Below are 25,591 nucleotides of genomic sequence, written 5' to 3'. Positions count from 1 at the left end.
GAAAACATCTTCAGAACGCCAAAACGTAGTTGTCAGCACCTCCTCTAGACATCTGGAGCGCAGTACTGCCAGAGAGGATGCCCACGCCCTCATATCATGGGCTCGGGCCGAGTCAAGTGGCAAGGAGGGCATGACCCCCCCCCCCCCTCTTTGTGCGACTCCACTCATAAGCTTGCTTAATGAGCGAGGACACCCACCAGGCCAACGATACCTTCGACAAACCTTACTCGCGCCTAGAAAAGGGCGAGATAAACAGCAACTTCTGAGAACTAGACCGAAACAGCTGAGTCCGGGCTAAGTACAGACAAAGAGCCCTCACAGGGCAATTGACCAAATCAAGGTCATCCGGGGCCAAACGCGCTGATCAGAGCCTTGACTCTAACCAGCGGAGAGGCCTGCCCCGGAGACTGAATCTTGGCCAGGAAATCGGGCCGGAAACGCAAAGATGCGAAGCCGTCCGACTCAAAGGAGATATCTCCAGGCTGACCCAACAGGGCGTGGACCTCGCCACCCCGTTGGGCCGTCGCCAACAAAAGAAGAACCAGCGCTTAGCGAGTGACATTGAACAGAATGGCCTCGCTCAAAGGCTCAAAATCCGCAGAACATAGGAATTCCAGGATTAAAAACAAGTCCCACTTGGGAGCGGGCAAACGAGCTTTAGCTTCCCTAAGAGCAGCCCCTTTAATGACTGCAGCTATAACGCCCCCGACTCGAACAGACCGACCGATCTGCTAAAGAGTCGCCGAGATAGCGAAGCGCCGGAACCTCAACGAGAAGCCTGAGGCGACCTGCGAAGACATGAAAGAGAGGCGGTTGGCGACCTGAAAAGAGCGCGAAGCCACCGACCTCACCCCTGTAGCTGAACACCAGGCAGTCCATGCCTTCCAGTGGGAAGCATAAACTGACGAGGTGGACGCTCTAAGCGAGCGAGCCACCAAGTCCAGACGGATGGAAACCATCAGGAGAGGCAAAGTGGAGCGAATCTGAGCTTGGAGCTTGTCCACCCTTCTCTGAGAAGGCTGGACAGTCCACGCGACCGTGTCGAAAGACATCCCCAGATAAGTGAATGTCTGTGACGGGGTCAGCTCCGGATTTGCCCGGTTGATCGAGAACCCCAACAAGTTGGATTCTCAAAGAACCATTAGGGTATCCTGCGAACAGGCGCTCTGGGACTGGATCATGATGAATCAGTCGTCCAGATAAGCCCGCAGGCGGATACCCTAGGACCTCACCGGTGCACAGAACTGTCTCACCACCATGGTGAAAATCCATGGTGCGAGGGACAGCCCGAAAGGGAGTGCGCAAAACTGGTAGATCTGATCTCCCCACCGGAACCAAAGCCAATTCCGGCCGGCCGGATGCATAAGAATGAAAGTATGCGTCCTTGAGATCGATCAAGGTCACCCAGTCTCCTGGGCAGAGAGAGTCTCGGACCGAGGCTGGCGTCTCCATCTTGACTTTTATCTCACTCAAGAAAGTGTTGAGGAGAGATAAATCCAAAACGGGACGCCATCCTCCTGACGCTTAGGGAACGGCGAAAAGACGCCCTTAAATCCCAGGGAGCTATGGGCCCGAACTCTCTCCACCGCGCCCTTCTGCTGCGGAGAGGCAATTTCCGACTGCAAGGCGGAACGTGCTTCCTGCTAGAAGAGGGGCTTGAACCGCGGCGGCACTCGGGTAAGAGGCGCCTTTTTCTCCCGCCAGAGCAGGCGGAAGCCCGATCTCACCACTCCCACAATCCATTGGCTGTCAACTACCGACATCCAACGAGAAAGCGCACGGGAGGGGCCTCCCGCCATCACCAAGGTGGAAGGCGGGAGGTGGGTGAGATCGTGAGCGCATCATTGGAGGTGTGGCTTACTCCCAGAGCCGCCACACCCCCTCCCCGATGCCGTCCTCTTCTTCCCGCCACGAGCGACGGCAGAGCCTGCCGCTTCTGAGCTGGCTTGAGATTCGACAATGTCTGAGCCTGCTTTTGTTTAGAAGGCTTAGACTGTTTCACCCCCTGCAGAGTGAAGTCGAGGAACTGACTGTCCTTGTTCGACTGAATCTCCTTCTGTCTGGCAACCATTGCCAGAGAACAGAAGCGAGATTCCTCTGAGACAGGGGAGACTCTCCAGGTCTCCCTAGAAGCCAGCTCCGTGAACTGGGACTGCGAGAGGAAGAGATCCCTCCTACAGAGGACCGCTTGGGAGAACTGTAGGGAGGAAAGACGCAATTGCTCCTCCTTGACCTTGGCCAAGGTGGTCAAAAGGGCAGAGACATCGTCCGCATATTGTTCTTCACTGAGAGTGAAAGGAACCAGCGAATCGATCGATGACCGAGACAGAGTTCGAACAAGAGTCTCTGCAACGGAGGACAGTTCGATCTGCCGACGTCCAACCTCCTCAGCAGAGAGGAGGAAGCCTCAGAAACCGGCAGAACCGGATCATACTTGATCGGTTTAGCCAGAAGAGGCAGCAATTCCCGGAGAACCGGAAGGGTAGCCCTAGGGAGTGCAAAAGACACCAGCCAGCTCTGGCTCTGAGTGGACAAGCTAAGCTTCCTATTGCCCGTAGGCACAAAGGAAGAGGCTTGAGAAGCCGACGCCACCCACTGCTGAGCTGATACCGGAACTGGACCAAAAGGAAGCAGTAACGGAACAGGCACTGGCCGAATACCACTCCCCGCATGTGCTGGACGAACCAGCGAATGCAAAAGTTGGTAAGCCACTGACGGAGACTCGGCGAACCGGAAGGAAGAAACATCCTCCTGTGCCGGCCGGAAGTCCGCCATGGCCGAAGGAACGAACGGAGCGGAAGAGTCCGCAGCCACGAACCCCCGCCTTCGTTGACCCCTGATGGAGCATCAGAATAGTCACACATGGAGCCATGACCAAAGCCACAGTTCCGGAAGCAGAAGCATGCCCTGGCAAACCGGAAACCGGAAATGCCTGTGCACGAACATCATCCTGCAACCCAGAACCTTGTGAAGGTAAGGGTAGGCAGGACGACCATCCGTAAAAAACCCGGAGCTGGATGAGCTGACGTCACTCCCTCATCCGAGTGGAGTGATGCCTGCTCAAGCCTAGGCACTAAAAGGCTGGAAGGCGTACGCTGGAATCCACCCTCTGGTATCCGGAAGGAAGCACCAGAAGAGGAAGCAGCATGTCCGGCCGAAACCGGAAGTGTAGCCGACGAAACCGCGGAATGCGGAATTGAAGACTGCCCTGGTTGACTTCGAGATCCGGAAGGACCGGAAAATCAGTGAATACTCCATACTGACGCAGCCGCCGTAGCGTGCCTGCGTGGACGGATCATCACTTCTGGCGAGTGCCGGTAGTGTAGCCGACAGAACCGCGCAATGCGGAAGCGAAGGCTGCACTGAAACCAAAAACACCAGTTCCGGAAGCAGAAGCATGCCCTGGCAAACCGGAAACCGGAAATGCCTGTACACGAACATCATCCTGCAGCCCAGAACCTTGTGAAGGTAAAGGGTAGGCAGGACGACCATCCGCAAAAACCGGAGCTGGATGAGCTGACGTCACTCCCCCATCAGAGTGGAGTGATGCCTGCTCAAGCCTAGGCACTAACTGGCCGGAAGGCGTACGCTGGAATCCACCCACTGGTATCCGGAAGGAAGCACCAGAAGAGGAAGCAGCGTGTCCGGCCGAAACCGGAAGTGTAGCCGTCGAAACCGCGCAATGCGGAAGTGAAGGCTGCACTGGTTGACTTCGTGATCCGGAAGGACCGGAAGTCAGTGAATACTCCATCCTGCCGCGACCGCCTTAGCGTGCCGGAGCGGACGGATCATCACTTCCGGCAAGTGCCGGTAGTGTAGCCGACGAAACCGCGCAATGCGGAAGCGAAGGCTGCACTGGTTGACTTCGCGATCCGGAAGGACCGGAAGTCAGTGAATACTCCATCCTGCCGCGACCGCCTTAGCGTGCCGGAGCGGACGGATCATCACTTCCGGCAAGTGCCGGAAATGCGGCAGCCGAAACCGACTGCCGCAGCTGTTCGATCAAATCAGGGGTCTCGTAGGTTATCGCCGGAAATGAAAGATCAGCATGGTATCGGTCGTGACCCGATGCGAAAGAGCTGTCTCCCGAGAGAGAACGTCCAGGCGCCTCACGAGGGCTATCGGACCAGCTCTGCTTACCAGCCGCAGCTGAAGAGGGAGGACGCTGCTCCAAACCGGAATTGGACGGCAAAGACACGGAAGCCAACTCCCGGACGTCACTGCCAGATGCCGGAAACGCCAAAAAACTGGCGACGGAACGCTGGAACTCTGCTTGCACCAAGCTGCGGATTCCCGGAACCAGTGTCTAAAACAGAAAGGAACCAACGCACCCTGCACAGGTGCTAACAACGAGGACGAAGTCTCCGTAGTAGAGAACCGGAGCAGACGTAACCATAGCGCTAGGCGCCACAAAAGATAGCAGAAGTAGTAACAGCGCTAGGCGCCGAAAAAGGTACAGACAACAAATAGTTACGTTCTTGGTCTGTACAAGTAACACTGCTAAAGAAGAAGCCTAAGGCTTAACATTTCCCCATGGGGTCTGACTTGCCACAGCGGTTGTCTGAATCAGACATGCTGTCAAATCCATGTAAACAACACGAAAACATTTTACTGAACGTAAGTCTAAACGACTGAAAACTCAGTAAAAAAAAAAAACACACACACTTTCGCGTCAACAAAATACGATAGCTACACTTGCCCAACAAAAACAGAGGCACGTAAAGCTACAAACAAAGTCACACGAGCTAGAAAACTAACTCACACCACAAAATGGCGAAACACGCAAGTAACTGACACACAAGTCAACAACGCGTGGCAACGCGAAAAAATTTACTGAAACGTAAGTCTAAACGACTGAACACAGTAAACACACACTCTTTCGCGTCAACAAAATACTATAGCTACACTTGCCCAACACAGAAAGGGGCACGCAGAGCTACGAGCAAAGTCATACGAGCTAGCTAACTAACTCACACAACAAAATGGCTAAACACGCAAGTCACTGACACACAAGTCCGCAAAAAACGGACAACGTACAGTAACGAAAACAGCGCAAACAACCAACAACAAACGGGAACGAGCTCACCAAACTGTAGGCAAGGCGAGCAGAAAAGCTGGGTAACGTGGCCGGCGGGTGTCACTCAAACACACAAGGTCAGCCACAGAGCGTCAAAAAGTGAACCGTCCTCTCCGAGGTGAAAAGAACGTATGAGATAGGCACGTGTTCCTAGAGGAAGTGACGTGGCACACTCCCGTATGGGAGGTAACTCCCAGTGTGCTGGCCCATTACCAAAGCTACTTTCACTTTCGTTTTGGTGATGGGTTGCTTCCCTTTAAAAATTTTAGCCGGGTAAGCGTTTTTCAGTGATAAGCATCTCAGGTGACTCAATGCTAATGTGATTCGGAGTAAGAATATGTTATTTAATGGAGGAATACACTCTTCAATCAATCAATCAATCAATCAATATGAGGCTTATTCCGTGGGTACAGTTCTAAGCGCATGGATTTATTTTTTCAATTTATTTTTATTTTTTTATTTTTTAATTTTTTTTGGTAAAATCATAGAATGATCTGTGTTCGTTCATATACACGTTTACCCCTTTGAAAATAAGAATTTTTAAAAGGATTTCAAAAAGACTTAACTCATTTGCAATATAGTGACATATTTACAATTGTGACATTTCAATCCGTAATCAAACATATGTTTCTACAGCCCGACCAACTTAAGGGAGCCTCCAAAAGTCCTTGTAGACAGATAGATAGAAAAAAACCCTCGGTGAGGTGGTCGTGATGGGCAAGTAGTCTGTATCGCAAGGTAGTCGCCGGGACAGGTTCGACTGTATCGGCAGATCGTTAACAGTTAAACAAAGCAAACGTAAAGACGATGGCGAACATACTTGAATACATCATCTTTCAGTGAAGCAGCTACGCACACAGTCCTGACCTAGTTTTGAGAAACAAAGGGAAGTAATATAAGATGTTTGATGGGTTGTTGACAGACCAGCTTTTTTGTCGGTCCGAGGGGGAGCATTTTGTCTTTTGTTTTATATTTATTGACCACGGCCGAAGGCCGCGGTCAATAAATATGAAACAAAAGTCGATATGCCCCCAGAGGACCGACACAAAAGCTGGTCTGACAACAAACTACCAAACATCGTTTTTGTCATCATTTTGGTAGTGAGAAAATAATTGCCAAATCAACACAGGGCGCCATGCTTTGAAACACGACCAGTTCCGTTTTGATAATACATGTTTTACGTTGTTGTAATCAAAGCTGGCGTGTGAAAGCAACTTTCTGTGTTTTGAGTTCATAAAATGTTGGGATAAATATGTCAGGTTTGAGGATGCACAGTTCTGTAGGTTCATCTCGGTATTCCACCCCCTCGGTTGTCAGTTGTAAACATTAAGCTTAGTGATTGAATGTGGAAGCTACGTTGGGTCAAAGGTCACATAAGATTTGCATCGTCCAAGCAAGGCACGTTGGGTCAAAGGTCACAGAAGATTTGCGTCGTGCAGCGAAGGAAAGAATCGCGATCTTGTTTTCGACTCATTGCTATTAGACCTGTCATTCTGCTTGCTCGGCTTTGTTAGATGTTTGCATATATTTTTGCTATGTTCTTTGCTTTTATTATCATTTCTTATTTGCGCTAATTCGTTTAGCGATACAACGTCTTGTGCACGGGTCAACATTTGTGTCAGGGGTCAATTGGTTTGACTTGAACTTGACGTTCGTGTTTCTCCGAACGTCTGTGTTTTCAAACACAGATACACACACTCCTTGACTTTGTAAGAAGACAAAACATAGGTCACAGAAGATTTGCATCGTGCAGCGAAGGAAATAATCGCGATCTTGTTTCCGACTCATTCCCTCTTTGTTTTTTATTAGACCTGTCATTCTGCTTGCTCGGTTTTGTTAGATGTTTGCATATCTTGTTGCTATGTTCTTTGCTTTTATCATCATTTCTTATTTGAGCTTCGTTTATCGATACAGCGTCGTGTGCACGGGTCAAAATGTGTGTGTCAGGGTCAATTGGTTTGACTTGAACTTGACGTTCGTGTTTCTCCGAACGTCTGTGTATCGAAACACAGATACACGCACTCCATGACTTTGTAAGAAGACAAAACATATCGCTAGGTTTAATTTGTTTGTGATGAATTTATGACCTTTCATGAAGTAGTTTTGTTTTTTGTTTACTTTTGCCAGTTTTCCAGTTCGTTTTTGAACTTTGCAAAGCAGTGTCGTCTGTCTAGGTCTGGGGAAACACCAATGAAAAGAGCCGAAGAATCCCCGAGCGTTTCTATTGGGTTTGCTTTTGATTATCCATGTATAACCTGCTTCCTGCAACTATGGTAACCGGGGATTTATTGCATGGGGAACATGAGATTTATTTCCCAGGTATTTGTGAATGAAAACTCGTGAAAATGATGACAATGCTTGTTATTATCTAAGGTGTAAGGAGTTGGTTCCGTATATCTATCACTTAATCTTGTGCACGTGCATGCATTTAGAGCGCCCAATTCCTTCCCGTTGTTTCTCAGATCTTAAATGTTGTAATGACACGCCCAGATCTTAAAATAGCGCACTGCCTTATCATAGTTTAAGATATTTACCTGTACAAATCGTAAACGACATGAGGCAGAGCGTTGTTAAGATATCAAATAACCAAAGGGAAGTAAGCGCTCTTTATGCATACGACATGTGTCATGGAGTAAGCGAGAGTTATACGGCAGGATGAAAGCCGCTTGTTCATTTCAATGCTTGTTATTCTCTCAGGTACCAGGAGAAAGTTTCCGTATAACTCTCGCTTCCTGAGGTCAAAAAAAAAAAATAAAAAATAAAAAATATAAAAAAATTGTCGCTTACTCCATACCACATGTCGTATGCATCATAAAAAGCGCTTACTTCCCTTTAGTTATTTGATATTTACCTGTACAATAAACATAATCATAGTGGACAGCAGGTTGAGCGGTGCACGCAGGATGTTGAAGAGGGACAGAGTTACGAAGGCCTTGCCCGCATCCAGGTAGGCTTCAGGGTCTGCCAGAATGTACGTAGCGAACGTCACCAGCGTCACCTAGAATGACGTCATATCATTCGTCATGTCAACATTTCACAAGCCTTGGAATCTTTGGGGAACGAGGTTAGAAACGTCACAAGTTTTACGTCTTCCAGTTTCATATCATAAGCCATACACAGTGTGGTAACGGCATAGCTGAATTTTCGCCTGCACATCCACGCGTGATCTTGCGGGGGATCACTCTTCAGCAGCCAACAAATACCGGGACAGTTATAATAACAACTTGACATTTATAAGTGCCTTACCTATGGCTCTAGTCCCTTTAAAAAAGAACATATATACAAAATAGACCAATTAAATGTACAACCTACATAAAACAATTAATCATACGGAAAAAAAATTACCACATGTACGTACTGTTCACACAATATTTATATATGCTATACACACTGTTTATACACACATACCCAGCGAACACTTTCAACAATCATACCTACTTTAAGGGAGAGGATTTCGTGCAGAAATGGAATGGAAAAGACATTAGGCCGGGTTGGTGTAATACTGTGTGAAAAAGAAAGTTTGTAACTGTTGTTTGAAAGAGCTGAGAGAGGTAGAGTGTCTGACAGAGAAGGGAAGAGAGTTCCAGAGTGGTGGTGCAGCACAGAAGGTTCTTGCTCAGTTCATTCCGAACATCGTTTATTTTGTGAGATCGTGCGTGCACATGCAGTAAAACAAATACATACATAAAAAACGCAGAACCCCCTCCCCCACACCTCACTTAATTAAATGCAATTGCCCTTTTGCTTGCAAATACGTAATACAAAAACAAGAAGGAGGTTGTTGGAACGTTTGTTATTGACAAAACAATACATTCACAAATATATCGATTTTTTTATTTTTTTATTTACAAATACGTATAAAGTATAACATGAAATTGTTACAGGTAGCACTAGTGACACTCTAGTGGGCTACTCAAGCGTAGCTATCACCTAACGGCAGCTCACCAGATAGGGCGCCATGTCCCAAGAGATAGACATGGCTATGTTGAGGTAGGCCAGCTTGAAGAGGATGACGATCTCCTTCAGACGGATCTCACGGATCTTCTCTCGGAACGAGGGCTCCCAGGCGTACAGCTTCAGCACCTACAGAGAGAGAGAGAGCTGCGTTAAGTGTACATATGGCTGAACAAACACGAAAAATAAACAGAAAGAGAACAGAAACCATTGATTCATTTGAAGATTTCGTTGAAGAGACATCAGTAACACATGCCTGCCGGAAATAGATATAACCACTTCAAGGCTAATACAATATCACACAACAACGACAAACACCACCACCACATTTAACAGAAAGCATCAGGAAACCTTGATCCTGTTGGGGATTTTGTTGAAGTGACATCAGTAACACACGAATGCAGGGCTATAGAAACAAGATGTAACCTGTTTAAGGTTAGCTCAACCATCCAGCAACCATAAACACAACCCCCCCCCCCCCCCACAGAACCCATAAGATAACCTTGATTCAGTTGAGCATGTCGTTGAAGTGACATCAGCTACACACGCATACAGAAACAAAAGATAATTACACAACCAATTCAAGGTTAGTACAGTGTTCTAGATGGTCGAACGTGTAGCAAAGACCTGTACGTGTACCTGTACATATTGCGTCACCCGTGTCTCACTTTTTTCTTCAATGTTCCAAACGCATACGTTGTTTTGCTCCCACCATGACTGCAGATCTTGGCAAACGCGAGACGTAAAAACTAGATTTGATGACGTTATCCGTCCACGTTCCCACACACGTCCTGGAAAGTGCTGATCTAGATCTTGCTAATACAGCCACAGAACAACCACAACCATATTTAACAGCAAGCATCAGATAACCTTGATTCCGTTGAGCAAGTCGTTTAAGTGACATGAGCTACACGCGCATGCAGGAACAAGAAAACTGTACGACCATGTCAAGGTTAATTTAATACAGCCACAGAACAACCACAACCATATCTAACAAAAAGCATCAGATAACCTTGATTCCGTTGAGGATTTCGTTGAAGAGTCTGATCCTGATATCCTTGAACTTGAGGTTGTCCGTCTGCAAGGTGCGTTGCTTCATGACCACGTGACCGTTCAGCGGCATCATCATGATCAACAGCAACACGCCGGCAAGGATGGAGGGACCTGAGACAATGTAACGTACAATATAATGAATATCGTACGCATAGGGGGCTGCCCTCAAACTGTGAAAATGATGGAATGAAGAGAAGACGAGCAAAACTCATTGTGGTTTCCTTCAAATATTGAAAAGCTTGCTTTAGCTCACATTTCAGTATTAAACACATCCACAAACACAACTCATGTAAATTTGCTATCACACATCAAGCCATGGAGTATTCAATATATCACAAATATCTTTAACAACAATGACAGTACACTGACCTATAGTAAACAAGACGATGGATACGACAACATGTACAGGCATGGTGAATGACATCCAGCATCAAAACTATACCTATAATAACACTTAAAACACACTAACCTTTTGTGACACAGAGCAAGGCGATTGACACGACGATCTGTACATACCGAATCTTCTTCTTCTTCTTCTTTGTTCATGGGCTTAGACTCGCACGTTCACTCATGTTTTAGCACGAGTGGATCTTTACGTGTATGACTGTTTTTACCCCGCCATTATGGCACCATACGCGGATTTCGGGGGAGGCGTGCTGGGTATTTTCGTGTTTCTATAACCCACCGAACTCTGACATGGATTACAGGATCTTTTCCGTGCGCACTTGGTCTTGTGCTTGCGTGTACACACGAAGGGGGTTAAGTCACTAGCAGGTCTGCACATAAGTTGACCTGGGAGATCGGAAAAATCTCCACTCTTAACCCACCAGGCGGTAGCGACCGGGATTCGAACTCACGACCTCCCGATTAGGAGGCCGACGTCTTACCACCACGCCACTGCGCCCGTCTAATACCGAATCAAAAACACCTATAATAACACTAACACTAACTAACTGACCTATTGTAACAAACACTGACCTATTGTGACACACACTGACCTATCATGACAAACACTGACCTATTGTGACATAGAGCAAGGCGATGGACACGATGATCTGTACAGGCGTGGTAAAGGCGAAGAAGAAGACGGTCATCATATCCAGGATCCTCTGAGCGTCCACGGACATGAGGTTGACCACCTCTCCCACTGTGGACTTGGTCTTGGACGCGTTGTTCATCGACAGCGCCTGAAAAGTAAGTGGGAAAAACACAAGTCGCGTGAAGCGATATCAAAACATTCAGTCAATCTGTCGGCCTGAAAATAACAAAATCAACGCTGACAATCCTAAATCAGTCAACATCGAGACTATTGAGGATTGGGTAAACAAGACTTGGATAGACCTCTCATAAGATAACAACATCGTTCAATTCACACGTGGGTATATCATGTAAATGAGGTAGTGTCAAACTAGGCTGGCAGGGACCTGATTTTTCACTTTGCATGATGCCAAAGTCACCGAGACAAACTTCATTCTGGAAACATTTTAAATGAGCTTGCTGTTTCCCCTTGAAGAATGTTTTAGAACTAACACGTCATGCTATACTTTCTAAAGTGACGTCTCTGTGCTTTGACGTCACAGATTGCACAAGGCTTTGGACGAGAACAAGGTTCCACGAGAAGCTTCTTCAATTTGGACGCGTCGACTCCGAGATGTTTTGAGCAGAAGGCACGCAAGTACTGTATGTGCAGTATATGATAAACAGAATACTGCATGGCTTGCTGTGTCGTACAAGATTTACACTGGTTGCTTTTTCAAATATTAAAAAGCTCGCTTTCGCTCGCATTTCAATATTTAAAAAAGCAACTCGTATACATCTGCTTCGACACAGCGAGCCACGTAGTATTCTCTATATATCAAAATGAATTGGAATTCAAAAATAACAAATAAATCATTTTCGAATCTGTTTCTTAAAGAATAATGTAAATTTACCTTTTGATAGACAGCAGCAATAAGGGTGGCCTTGATACGGACACCGATGCGGGTGGATGCGAACATGGAGTGAGCGAAGAGAACAGCCTTGACGACGATGGTGAGAGCCATCCCAAAACACAGTACGTAGCCCTGCCATTCCCTTCCCTCCGCTCGATCCGATAGATACGATATCAGCACTCTGTGGGACATAAAGACACGGCTGTCATTAGAGATGAAGACACAGTTTTCAATGAACACAGACCGACAGAGGACGTAAGAACTAGCTCTACAAACGGAGACCACCATGTAAACTGAGAAAGCTGCTGCTGCTGCTGCTGCTGCTTCTGCTGTTATTTAAGTTATTGAGACATCCAAGTGCACTAAGGGATTTATAGAGCAAATCGAGAAAATTCATTATTGAACGAAGCGACTCCAAGGCCACGGTTAGCACATTTTCAAAGTAAATGGGGTATGTTTCTCGTGTTGTATCTTCACTCATCGGGGAGACTGGTACTATATATGAACCGTAAGAATGCTGTGAACCCTACACGTATTATGTCCCCATCGTTTGTTTGTTCACATTTGCCCAACATGTTAATTTGCTGCGGGGTTTATGTCGTCTGCTAGGCGGCTAGGGCAATCGAACCACTGCGCTGCAGTCTCATTTCATAAACAACAATTGCTCGTCTGCACGCATGAGGCAGACTGGTAATAAGTTTTATACATGGTAAGAACGTTCTTAACCCTACACGTTTTCGATTCCGATTGTTGTTGCCTTGAAATAATAATTTGGAAACCATTCATTTACTGAACTGATGCAGTCGTATTTCAGTGTAGTCTACTATAACAGAGTCGACTTCCAAATGCTGGTCTAGCTGGTACGTTATCGGAATAACACTTGTGTTTTCTGTTTGCCGCTAGAAATGTTACACTAACTCATCATTTAGTAATGTGGTTAATAAGCTACATGCCACTAACACGGCATATGAGAAGAATCTTTGCAAGTCAAAACGAGAAGAGACCATTTGTGGAAGAGATACAGCCGCTTCTATTTTTAGATCAGTGGGCTTAACTGTGGCATAGGCGCCTGCGATCTGTCAGGAACAAAAAACTTAAGGAAATGTATGGTTATTTTTGGGTAAAGTGGAGAATATAAGCTACATGTCATTAATTAATTCTGAGGATGAGAGTACAGTCTCGCTTTGGCAAAGGGCGTAAGAATACGCTCTGTGGAAAAGTTAGCGCACTTTCAGATTTAAGCGCATCGCCATTAGCCAATCAACTGGTTTACATCAGTCATGTGACACCAGTACTTACTGACAATTTTTGTTATTGTTGTTGTTGTTGTTGTTGTTGTTGTTGTTGTTGTTTTAGTTGTGTTTTGTTTTGTTTGTTTGTTTGCTTTCAAAACAGGAGTGGAAGTTACACCGGAAAGAAATGAAAGAATAAAAACAAAAACACTAATATTCACCCAAGAAGAAGCGGACTGCAGAGAAGAATAAGGTCTGACAGGACCTTCTGGAAGTAGCAGATGACGAACGTCTTGAGATGCATTCTGACCATCACACGTATCAAGCTGGGCGTGCTTTTCTTCTCCTTCTGCTGACACGCAAAACAAGAGTTTGTGAAAACTGGGCCTGTGCTCAATATACTTAATAGAAATAATAACGAGAGCCTTCCTTGGGAAGTCGAAGTTTGTGTAGAATTCCATGATGAAGTTTAACGGGACGGAGGGATCTGGGGCGTGCGCATTAAATGCATACCGTAGTTTCGGTTAAATTTGAGAAATGTAATTAAGTGTTACTTGCCCTTTCTAGCCATTCACTCTCTTACACATATTGGAGGGTTGTTTAAACAGTTTTTATTCTACACATGATGGGGGTTAGCGACAGCAATGACTATTGCACATTTGCACCTGTCATTTAGAAGAAAACATGCAAAGTACCAAGTATGTCATCATAATAGTCATGACGTCATCAAATGGTCTACTTGCTACTAGAGGAGAAGATACAACGTCGTAATGAAACACTTTCAAAATATATTCAATCAATCAATATGAGGCCTATATCGCGCGTATTCCGTGGGTACAGTTCTAAGCGCAGGGATTTATTTTACTATTTTTACATTTAGTCAAGTTTTGACTAAATGTATTAACGTAGAGGGGGGAATCGAGACGAGGGTCGTGGTGTATGTGCGTGTGTGTGTGTGTGTGTGTGTGTGTGTGTGTGTGTGTGTGTGTGTGTGTGTGTGTGTGTGTGTGTGTGTGTGTGTGTGTGTGTGTGTGTAGAGCGATTCAGACTAAACTACTGGACCGATCTTTATGAAATTTGACATGAGAGTTCCTGGGTATGAAATCCCCGAATGTTTTTTTCATTTTTTTGATAAATGTCTTTGATGACGTCATATCCGGCTTTTCGTGAAAGTTGAGGCAGCACTGTCACGCTCTCATTTTTCAACCAAATTGGTTGAAATTTTGGTCAAGTAATCTTCGACAAAGCCCGGACTTCGGTATTGCATTTCAGCTTGGTGGCTTAAAAATTAATTAATGACTTTGGTCATTAAAAATCTGAAAATTGTAAAAAAATAAAAAAAAATTATGCAACGATCCAAATTTACGTTTATCTTATTCTCCGTCATTTGCTGATTCCAAAAACATATAAATATGTTATATTTGGATTAAAAACAAGCTCTGAAAATTAAAAATATAAAAATTATTATCAAAATTAAATTGTCGAAATCAATTTAAAAACACTTTTATCTTATTCCTTGTCGATTCCTGATTCCAAAAACATATAGATATGATATGTTTGGATTAAAAACACGCTCAGAAAGTTAAAACGAAGAGAGGTACAGAAAAGCGTGCTATCCTTCTCAGCGCAACTACTAAACCGCTCTTCTTGTCAATTTCACTGCCTTTGCCATGAGCGGTGGACTGACGATGCTACGAGTATACGATCTCGCTGAAAAATTGCGTTGCGTTCAGTTTCATTCTTTGAGTTCGACAGCTACTTGACTAAATGTTGTATTTTCGCCTTACGCGACTTGTTTTTATTTTTTTCATTTTTGTTTTCATGCAATTTATATCGCGCACATATTCAAGGCGCAGGGGTTTATTTATTCATGTGGATATTATGAAGACATGACGGGAGACGTCACTTTAAATGTGTGTGCCAATTTGTTGTTCAATAGTGCACATTATTTTCCCCCCTGAGTGCATACACAAGTGTTTCTTTTGCCCATGATTTTACTAATCAAATTTTGTGTCCAGTTGTTCTACTGAACTTAGGCATTTAAATGTAATGTTTTCTGAAAATATAACAACTTTTGATGAACACCTCCGAACATCAAGCCAATTCATTGATTCGAAGTGATTGAATAACAAAAAATCACAATGTTGGTCCGAAAATCTGGGCGACCCTTACGCCTTAACATGCTCTGGTAAAAATATTACAACAACGTGTTATCATGGGCCATATATACACTCAATAGACATAAATTCAATGTTCATATGTGTGTAAACCTCAAACACTAAAACAAATAATGTGACCCTCCACCACGAAATGAGTCGCATGTCACCTCGCGCGGTTCTGCGCTGGGCTTAATATAAGTTCGGGGAGTGTCTAGTAACAGTGTGAGGGTCACCTTAGTCACAGGCTTATAACTCACAGTTTTCGCTCTTTTCTAAAACGGGTTTCACCACTGGATAGAGCATAAAAATCTCTTTAGGAAAATGTAAAAATATGAAAATCATGCAAATGTGACATGCGACTCATACCGTCGTGGAGGGTCACAGATCGATCAAGCACTGTTCCTCACCTCTTCGTCAATGTCTGCTCTCTTATCCACCAGATGGGTCTTCTCCGTAACTTTCTTGAGAGAACCATTGCTGTGTCCGTTGCCATGTCCGTTGGATGCAATGTAACGCACCGAATTCAGTTTCACCGGATGCCTTGCACTGTTGGAATCATATCACAGCAAAACACAGTGTTAAAACTAAAGGCTGTATGCTCAATGTGCTTAGGAATGTTTAGTATTGTGCAAGGTAAGTCATTCTTTCTGGTTTGCTTTAACTATGCTTTTGATGTCTAGAGATAGTTCCACAGTTTATAAGTAATGTTATGTCCGACGTCATATAAATGTGTGTTATTTTCCAACTACGTAGGGCGCGTAATAGAAGCGTTCGCTTGAGTTCGTGTCCCTATTGTTTATCGGTGTATTATTGTATCATGTTTGATTTAATAAAACATTGTTTAAACCAAGGTAAGTCATCAGCATGACCAACTTAGTCGGACAGCGTGTTGAGTTGCAAGACGGAGGATCTCGTCCACAAGATGTGCAACCGTTAACCCGTGATTTGTAAAAATGTAAAACATTTGACAAATCACGGGGCGCGCCCCCAAAGTCAAGGGATCTATTAGATGTTTTGTTTGTTGGTCTCATTACTTTATTGTCCCATCGCTGGTAAATTCGGGTTTGTTTTCTTTGTTATGCTAAAAATCGTAATCTTTTATCTATCGGGCCCAAACCACCCCCCATAGAGGCTCAAAACAACAACTATTAATAACAATAATGAAAGGCAGGTATTACTTTGTGGAATGCGATATTTTTACATTTTTACAAATCGCGGTTTTAGGTTCGACGTGATTTGTGACCCTCCACCACGAAATGAGTCGCATGTCACCTCGCGCGGTTCTGCGCAAGGCTTAATATAAGTCCGGGGAGTGTCTTGTAACAGTGTGAGGGTCACCTTAATCACAGGCTTATAACTCAAACAGTTTTTGCTCTTTTCTAAAACGATTTTCACCACTGGATAGAGCATAAAAAACTCTTGAGGAAAATGTAAAAATATGAAAATCATGCAAAGGTGACATGCGACTCATTCCGTGGTGGAGGGTCACATTTGTAAAAATGCTTTTATATTTTTACAAATTACGGGTTAACAGCAACTCGTACGTACCCGTGGTGTGACTAGCCCCTTACAAAGCACGGTCCTCCACGTGTTCGGCCCACCATCTCGGATCTACCCAGGCTTTTACATGGAACAAGTTCATTTTTTGATATTTTGTTGTGTCTTTCGTTCTCGTTTTGTATTTGTTTTCGTTTTCGGTATTGACACAGATTGTGTTCGATAATTCAAACTAAGTTTTCCTTGCTGTTTTTCTCCTTTTCTTTTTTTTCCTTTTTTTTATTTTTTTTTAATTTTAATTTTTTTTTTTATATATTTTGTTTTTGTTTTTTTGTCTCATCTCTTTTTCAAAAAATGTGTCGCATTGATCATAATCCGCCATGAAATTTCAGGAATGTTTATGTGAGCACTTACCATTGTGCTCCTTCTTAATGATGTTGTTATATTATCATGTGTCTGTTTATGAATAAAATACTGTTTAAAGGAAGTTCATTAGTGACCTGGGTCTTGGTCACATACCAAAAATCGGCACCCTGACTGCTAATAGTTGTGAGTCTGAATTATTTGATTGATTAGTTTCTTAATTTAAACGAAATTAATTCATTAACAAAATTCTCACTGTGCTCACGGTAAAGCGAGCACCCAGTCTTTCAATTGTTGGTATTTTTCGAGGTGGAGGAATGGTCTCATCCAATGTAAAAACTTGGTCAAATCTGAGAGGGTGAACAGAACGGTTTTCACGTCAAGGCAAGTGCCGTTGAAGCTTTGTTTTATTGGGTATACATGACAAATAATAATGAATTCAACATATTAGCCAATGGTATAAGCCAAAAACATGCCAAAGATCTAAGAGATATCTCAATAAACGAACGAGCAGTGAACAGATTAGTGAATTTACCAATGAAAGCAACATTTTCCCCTGGCACACAGCAATACCAAAATGTTATTATACTGTGGCAGTGAAGGGGTTAAACAAAAAATTAAAGCTTTCATACCTGTTTATTCTTTCACACCTCTGCTCTTCTTCCTGCCAGAGTTGTTTGAATGTGGGGACCAGATATTCACTCCGCTCCTCTTCAGGTAATGTCCACAGGTCTGACTCGTCCAAATCACGTCTGTATCCGTTGATCATAAGTCTACCAAACATAGGGTCAAACATGTAACCAGGCTGTTAATAACACGAGGCATGAAGACACGGTCTTAAATGCACACATGAAGATGAAGACACGGCTTAAAATGGACACAGAAAAAGTTGAAGATTGTGGGTGTATATTGTTGTAATGATAAGAGTGCTTCTTTGGTAGAAGATAACTGGACTGGAAGAATAAGGAATATTAAGCGATTGATATGTGCATGGGAGAAGCGAAATTTGAGCATTGTAGGGAAAATATGTATTGTGAAAACGTTTTTAATTTCACAATTTGTGTATATTATGCAAGCGTTTGTATTACCTGACTGTGTTTTGAATGAAGTCAATACCTTATTGTTTAGATTTTTGTGGCGAAAAAGAGATTGTAATCGGAAGGCCTTTGAAAAGGTGAAAAGAAGCGTTTTATGTTTTGAAATTGAAAAAGGTGGTTTAAAAATGATCAATATTAGGCAAATGCAAATTTCTTTTTCATTACAATGGGTTTCACAACTGACTACATCAAATGAAAATGATAATTGGAGTTTCACTCCAAAGATGATGTATTTGCGTTTTGAAAAGCATTTTGAATGTTTCTTATCGAATATAAACAGTGCAAGATTTAAAGGGTTAGACCTAGTGAAATCACACTTTTGGAAAGCAGTATTAAAATATTGGCTGGATAATAACCACTACGATCGTGGGACAGTCGGGCCGACTTTACTATGGAATAATGCATGCATAACGTATAGTGGCAAAGTTTTATTTTTTGAAAGTTGGATACAACGAGGTTTATTTCTTTATTTATTTGGTGTTTAACGTCGTTTTCAACCACGAAGGTTATATCGCGACGGTACAACGAGGTGTATTGGTATTAACTGACATTGTACGTTCGGGAGACATATTATCATATCAAGATATATGTGATTTGATTGGATATTCGCCAAACCGAATTCTTGAATATAATGTTGTAAAAGCTGCTGTGTCATTTTTTTATGAGGAAAAATGTTGTAAATATGACTGATAATGTTTGTATTACCTTACCACTGTTAAACAGCAGAACTGTGTTAAGTGCCAGAGAATATAGGAAAGAGATTATTAATATGAAAACAGATGTACCATGTTCCGGAGGATTTTGGAAGAGAAAGTTTCATGTAGAAATTGATGAACGATCTTGGATAGTTGCCTATCAGTCAACACAAGAGACTAGACTAAGAGTTTTACACTGGAAAATTATGCACGACATTTATCCGACCAACATTCTCCTGTGTGAAATGAAAGTAACGGAAACTAATAAATGTAGTTACTGTTGTGATGTAACTGATTTCATTGAACACTTCTTTTTTGAATGCCCGGTTGTATACAAATTCTGGAAGTTTATTGAAGAATTTATTTTTCGTACTTTAGAAATTAAGATTGTTTTGAAAGTTAGTGATGTTTTATTTGGTATGCATTTTGTAATGGTGAAAAAGGCAACTATGTATACATTGAACCACATTATCGTAATCGTAAAGATGTGCGTTAGTATATAATTATAAACAAACTAATTCGTTTTTACCGTTGGAAAGTATTTTTAATAGGCAGTTTAATACAGATAAGAAGCATTTTTATGTGAGTGTTCGAAGAACAAAACGTTAAAAAAGTTAGCTTGTTGTACTCGATAAGTTGTAGTTAATTCATTGTATGAGATGTTGTTAATTGTAGTTATTTATTTGAATAAAATTGTTTGAAAAAAAAACAAAAAAACAAAAAACAACAAATGGACACAGAGAGGTGAATACAGGGAAACATTTCTTTAAAAAAAAAAAAATAAATAAAAAAGAAGAAACAAGTCACGTAAGGCGAAAATACAACATTTAGTCAAGTAGCTGTCGAACTCACAGAATGAAACTGAACGCAATGCAACGCAGCAAGACCGTATACTCGTAGCATCGTCAGTCCACCGCTCACGGCATAGGCAGTGAAATTGACAAGAAGAGCGGGGTAGTAGTTGCGCTAAGAAGGATAGCACGCTTTTCCGTACCTCTCTTTGTTTTAACTTTCTGAGCGTGTTTTTAATCCAAACAAATCATATCTATATGTTTTTGGAATCAGGAACCGACAAGGAATAAGATGAAAGTGTTTTTAAATTGATTTGGAAAATTTAATTTTGATAATTTTTATATATTTAATTTTCAGAGCTTGTTTTTAATCCGAATATAACATATTTATATGTTTTTGGAATCAGCAAATGATGGAGAATAAGATAAACGTAAATTTGGATCGTTTTATAAATTTTTATTTTTTTTTACAATTTTCAGATTTTTAATGACCAAAGTCATTATTTAATTTTTAAGCCACCAAGCTGAAATGCAATACCGAAGTCCGGGCTTCGTCGAAGATTACTTGACCAAAATGTCAACCAATTTGGTTGAAAAATGAGGGCGTGACAGTGCCGCCTCAACTTTCACGAAAAGCCGGATATGACGTCATCAAAGACATTTATCAAAAAAATGAAAAAAACGTTCGGGGATTTCATACCCAGAAACTCTCATGTCAAATTTCATAGAGATCGGTCCAGTAGTTTAGTCTGAATCGCTCTACACACACACACGCACACACACACACACACACACACGCACACACACACGCACATACACCACGACCCTCGTTTCGATTCCCCCTCGATGTTAAAATATTTAGTCAAAACTTGACTAAATATAAAAAAGAAAAAAAGATAGGCATATTGCGGAATATTTTGTATCTTGCGGAATATTCTCTGTTCTGCAGAATAAAGAGCTATATAACACAGATGTTTCGTTCTATCAGTAGACCCGCAGTATATTTACGTTAACTTTGTGGCCGCGAAGAACTCTAATTATCCAGGTCATCAGGATAGTTTTCTTAATAATTCAAATCTTCCATCATTTATTTACCAGGGAGAAAGCAATTATGGGCTGTTAATGATAGCGCTGTGCAATAGATACTCCCCGCGGGTTAGGGGGAAGAATGTACCCGATGCTCCCCAGCATGTCGTAAGAGGCGACTAACGGATTCTGTTTCTCTTTTTACCCTTGTTAAGTGTTTCTTGTATAGAATATAGTCAATGGTTGTAAAGATTTTAGTCAAGCAGTATGTAAGAAATGTTAAGTCCTTTGTACTGGAAACTTGCATTCTCCCAGTAAGGTAATACATTGTACTACGTTGCAAGCCCCTGGAGGAAATTTTTGATTAGTGCTTTTGTGAACAAGAAACAATTGACAAGTCGCTCTATCCCATCTCCCCCCCCCCCTTTCCCCGTCGCGATATAACCTTCGTGGTTGAAAACGACGATAAACACCAAATAAAGAAAGTAAAGGAATAGATGCGTCCTTTGCGTGATAGTGTCCGACAAGCTAGAACACTTTGAAACGGAACAAGTCATGCTGCACTGTGCAAAACATGTCTGCTGGAATAGATAAGTCCTTTACATTATATTTGTGTAAAAGTAGGAACACTTTAATACTGACTGACAAAGCTGCGCTGAAAAGGTCTTGTTTTTGTTTGTCATCATACCACATATGGTGCATCTTTGGTATTTCGTTTTTGAAGTATCATCACATGTAAAATGTTGCCATGGCACACACACATACCCAAACACTCACCCAAACACTCACCCACACACACACACACAAACACACACACACACACACACACACACACACACACACACACTGCAAAATAAGCCCTCTCTCTCTCTCTCTCTCTCTCTCTCTCCTCTATCTCTCTCTCTCTCTCTCTCTCTCTCTCTCTCTCTCTCTCTCTCTCTCTCTCTCTCTCTCTCTCTCTCTCCTGCGAACGCTAATTACGAAACAGGTAAACTGCTAGATTAGTAGTACTCACTTGGTCATCCAGGAAAAAAAGAGGAAAGACGGAAACGAACACGTGTTGAGTGGACATGGTTTCTAAAACAAAACAAAACAAAGAGACGAAAAATAACATGTATTAGTTATGGCCAGTATCGAGAGGGAGCGAAGGGAGGACACAAAGAATGAATCTCCCTGTCCTAGGGTACACGCGAGCTGTCAGAAGTCGGCGATAACATGGGCGTGCTAGATAAACAAACAGTCTTGGGACTACTATCAACGCCCAATTGACTCCGCTGAACAAACCACCACTAGCACAAGGTCTTGTGTTGACAGTTTTGCTGATAAAGGCTGTGGAACCACAGTAGGGAAAGTTGTGTACAGGAGGTCGGGTTTTAAGAAGGGAAAAAGAACATGGATGGAATGATAAAGGGAAACAGAGAAACTGAGGACACGGAAAAGAATGATGACGGAGGGAAGAAACTAGGGTTGGAAGAATAGACGGATAACTGAACGAAGGTTAAGGCATTAAGGCACACATACAAAAAAAAGGAGGAAGGAAGAAAGGCTATGTTGTGGTGGGGTATGGGGGTAGAAGTGTTGGTTGTGGTGGGGGTTTGTGGGCTGAGGTGGCAAAATGAAGATTAAAACAGACAGATAAATACATGACTTTTGTGTAGGCCCTACGTTACATGTGTATTTTTTTTTTCATCAACAACATGTAAATCTGCATTAATTTGCGAAAAACAATGTTGCAATAACTCAATGAGAACCTTAACACTGAATTGAGTGTTGTTGTTGTAAAGCAATGTACATCCCAAAATAGTTGTAAGTTATACCGTTAATCAAGATATGTTAACAACAAATGGTAAATGCGCAGGATGACACGAATTCAGTTGTATTCTTTTGTTTGAACACTGGGTTTTTTTTTCTAAATGAAGGTCCGCAAATTAAAATGTGATGATGGCCCGTACATTAAAATGCCGGTCTGCTTGTAAGATTTTGTGTGGGTGTGTGCGTTCAGGTATGGATTATACATCATGGATACATGTAGTACTATGACAGAAAACTGGAATACCGCCTGGTGTTTCACGATGTTTCATTCTTATTTGTGTACCCCCCCCCCCCACACACACCCATTGCTTGACTGCATGTGATAAACATAGTACTGTTGAATACATTATCATTAACACCAATTTATTTTTGTTTCTATACTGTTCAAAAAAAGAAACGCATAGCTTGTAATATTTGGTTAATTTAGTTATATGGCTACAAGGATATCCACCAAACTGCAGAAAATGTTTATCTGGTCTTCGACCTTTCGTCCATTGCCACAAGTGAGCATGCGTTATCAGTGGCTACAATGTCAAAATTGCTCATTTGGCATGACCACTCGTCATGCTTCAGTGTAATCTCGTGAAACTCGGGGAATATTGAGCTCTCACCATGTCTTCCAAAACCCATAAAAGCGGATTGTTCGCCACAAAGAAATCAGACGACAATTCAGCGACGAAAGATGGCCCGATTGAGCAGAGAAGACCGCCAAATTGCATTGGGTCGTTTACAAGCAGGCCAAAGTCAAAGTGCAATCGCCAGGCACTTCCACGTGTCCCAGAGCACCATCAGTAGACTGTGGGTCAGGTTTCAAGCCACTGGCTCCGTTGCTGACTTGCCACGAGCGGGAAGACCAAGGGCGACAACTGCTGCTCACGACCGCTTCATACGGCTCCGCCACCTCCGGAATCGTTTCCTGTCGGCCTCATCTTCTGTCCAGGCTCTCCCCGGGCCACACCGATTATCGGACCAGACCGTGCGGAACCGCCTGCATGAAGCTGGTTTGAGAGCTCGCAGACCTCACAGAGGAGCTGTCCTCACCCGCCGCCATCGCCAGAACCGAGTGCAGTGGGGCAACCAGCACCTTCGCTGGACCGTCCGGAATCACTGGAGACACGTGTGGTTCAGCGACGAGTCCTACTTCCTGCTCCAGCGACATGATGGTCGGAGGAGGGTCTACCGGAGAGTAAACGAACGTTACGCGCCCAACTGTGTGGATGAGGCACCCGTTCATGGTGGTGGAGGCGTCATGGTGTGGGGGGCGATCAATACCGCTGGAAGGAGCACCCTGGTGCACGTCCAAGGGCGCATAACTGCCCAGCGATACGTGGAGGAAATTCTGCGCCCACACGCCCTTCCTCTTCTGGCTGACCAGGATGCCATATTCCAGCAGGACAACGCTCGCCCGCACACAGCACGACTCACCACCCAGCTCCTCACCGACCACCATGTCCAGGTGCTTCCCTGGCCATCCATGTCGCCAGACATGAACCCGATAGAACACCTCTGGGATGAATTGGACATACGTGTGCGCAGGCGAGAAGAAGCGCCGGCAAATCACCGCGATCTATTGCACTCACTTCAGGAGGAGTGGGACACCATCCCACAGCAAGATATCCGGCATCTGATCCAGTCCATGCCCAGAAGGTGCCGGGCAGTTGTTGCTGCTCAAGGCAGTCACACCCCCTACTGACTTGACAGCCTCGGCACCCAATCGTATTGATTGACTGATTGATTTGAAGATGCAAATGAACTGTGTGTGCATTCAACTGTGTCCATACCAAATTTCAAACAAATAATCTAAATATTGGATTTTCTGTTAATTTTTTCGAAAAATAAAACAAATTTGGCAAGTAGCAACTATGCGTTTCTTTTTTTGAACAGTATAGTAGGCAAGCGTGTTTTTTGCAGCTGTGATGGTAGAAAAGATCCCAATTAATACTATGTTCACAATAATATTTCTGTTACGATTTGTAAATGTTATTTAAATACCGCCTTACTGAAACATAAGCGTTATTATTCTGTATTCGCGATAATTACCGTAAAATCCCTAGCAAACGCCCAGTATCTAGCAAACGACCACCCCCCACTTTTGGCCAAAAGTTGTGCAGAGGGGTCACTACCTAGCTAACGCCCACCCCGTTTTTGTTAAAAAAAAAATTGTTTTAAGACAGTCGGCCTCCTTTATCTACGATTTGTGCACACTGTTCGATGATTCGCCGGTTTGTTCTTCTTATTTTTTTCTATCACAGAACGTTGATCTTTATTTGTGTAAACAAACGGTGTGTTTATTTTTCATTAAAATTGCATAAATCACATGTTGTATCACTTTTTTTTCTTGTGAAAATGTGATGACACTTTATCTTGCAAACGCCCACCCCTTACTTGTACCCGAAATCTGTGCAGAAGGGGGGGGGGGGGGGGGCGTTTGCTAGGGATTTTACGGTAGTTTATTTAATCTACGCACAGCTAAACAGTGCATGTTATTGTTTTATGAAAGATACATAGCTCTGAAAGCAATAGGGCAACACTAATTGTGAATGGCAATTGTAACTGCGGAGAAAAACAAAACATATTTGTGACCCTCCACCACGAAATGAGTCGCATGTCACCTCGCGCGGTTCTGCGCTAGGCTTAAAGGCACAGTAAGCCTCCCGTAAACCATCACAGAGCTCCCCGAGCGTCTAAATACAGTACAAGCATACTTCCATTTGAACGCTCACCGAACGGGAACATCCTGGCTGCTTTCTGTCGAGCGTGAGACATTTTCAAAGAATTTATTTTCGTAGACTTGTTCCGTTAACAACAACGGCGCCTCGTTTTTGCGCTAGACCTAACTTTTAAAATCTAAATAATAAATTGACAGCTTGTTACACAAACATTCTTTAATCATAAAAGAATTCG

General features: G+C 43.2%; 1 protein-coding gene across 1 annotated transcript in view; it reads right to left on the bottom strand.

The window, feature by feature from the left end:
* The window catches only part of LOC138972986 (multidrug resistance-associated protein 1-like), a 67,756-nt gene that overhangs the window by 25,789 nt on the left and 16,376 nt on the right, over positions 1-25,591 (bottom strand). The window contains exons 7-15 of the mRNA XM_070345649.1: positions 21,891-21,952; positions 17,899-18,039; positions 15,814-15,952; positions 13,469-13,596; positions 12,016-12,196; positions 11,103-11,271; positions 10,044-10,195; positions 9,023-9,160; positions 7,929-8,075 (exon numbers count right to left, since the gene is read on the bottom strand). Coding sequence (XP_070201750.1) covers positions 7,929-8,075; positions 9,023-9,160; positions 10,044-10,195; positions 11,103-11,271; positions 12,016-12,196; positions 13,469-13,596; positions 15,814-15,952; positions 17,899-18,039; positions 21,891-21,952 — 1,257 coding nt within the window. The remainder of the gene's footprint in view (positions 1-7,928; positions 8,076-9,022; positions 9,161-10,043; positions 10,196-11,102; positions 11,272-12,015; positions 12,197-13,468; positions 13,597-15,813; positions 15,953-17,898; positions 18,040-21,890; positions 21,953-25,591) is intronic.

This window comes from Littorina saxatilis, linkage group LG8 (genome assembly GCF_037325665.1).
Source record: "Littorina saxatilis isolate snail1 linkage group LG8, US_GU_Lsax_2.0, whole genome shotgun sequence".
Classification (NCBI taxonomy): domain Eukaryota; kingdom Metazoa; phylum Mollusca; class Gastropoda; order Littorinimorpha; family Littorinidae; genus Littorina; species Littorina saxatilis.
Note: the sequence above shows the minus strand (reverse complement) of the source record. Positions and strands in the feature narration are given on the sequence as shown.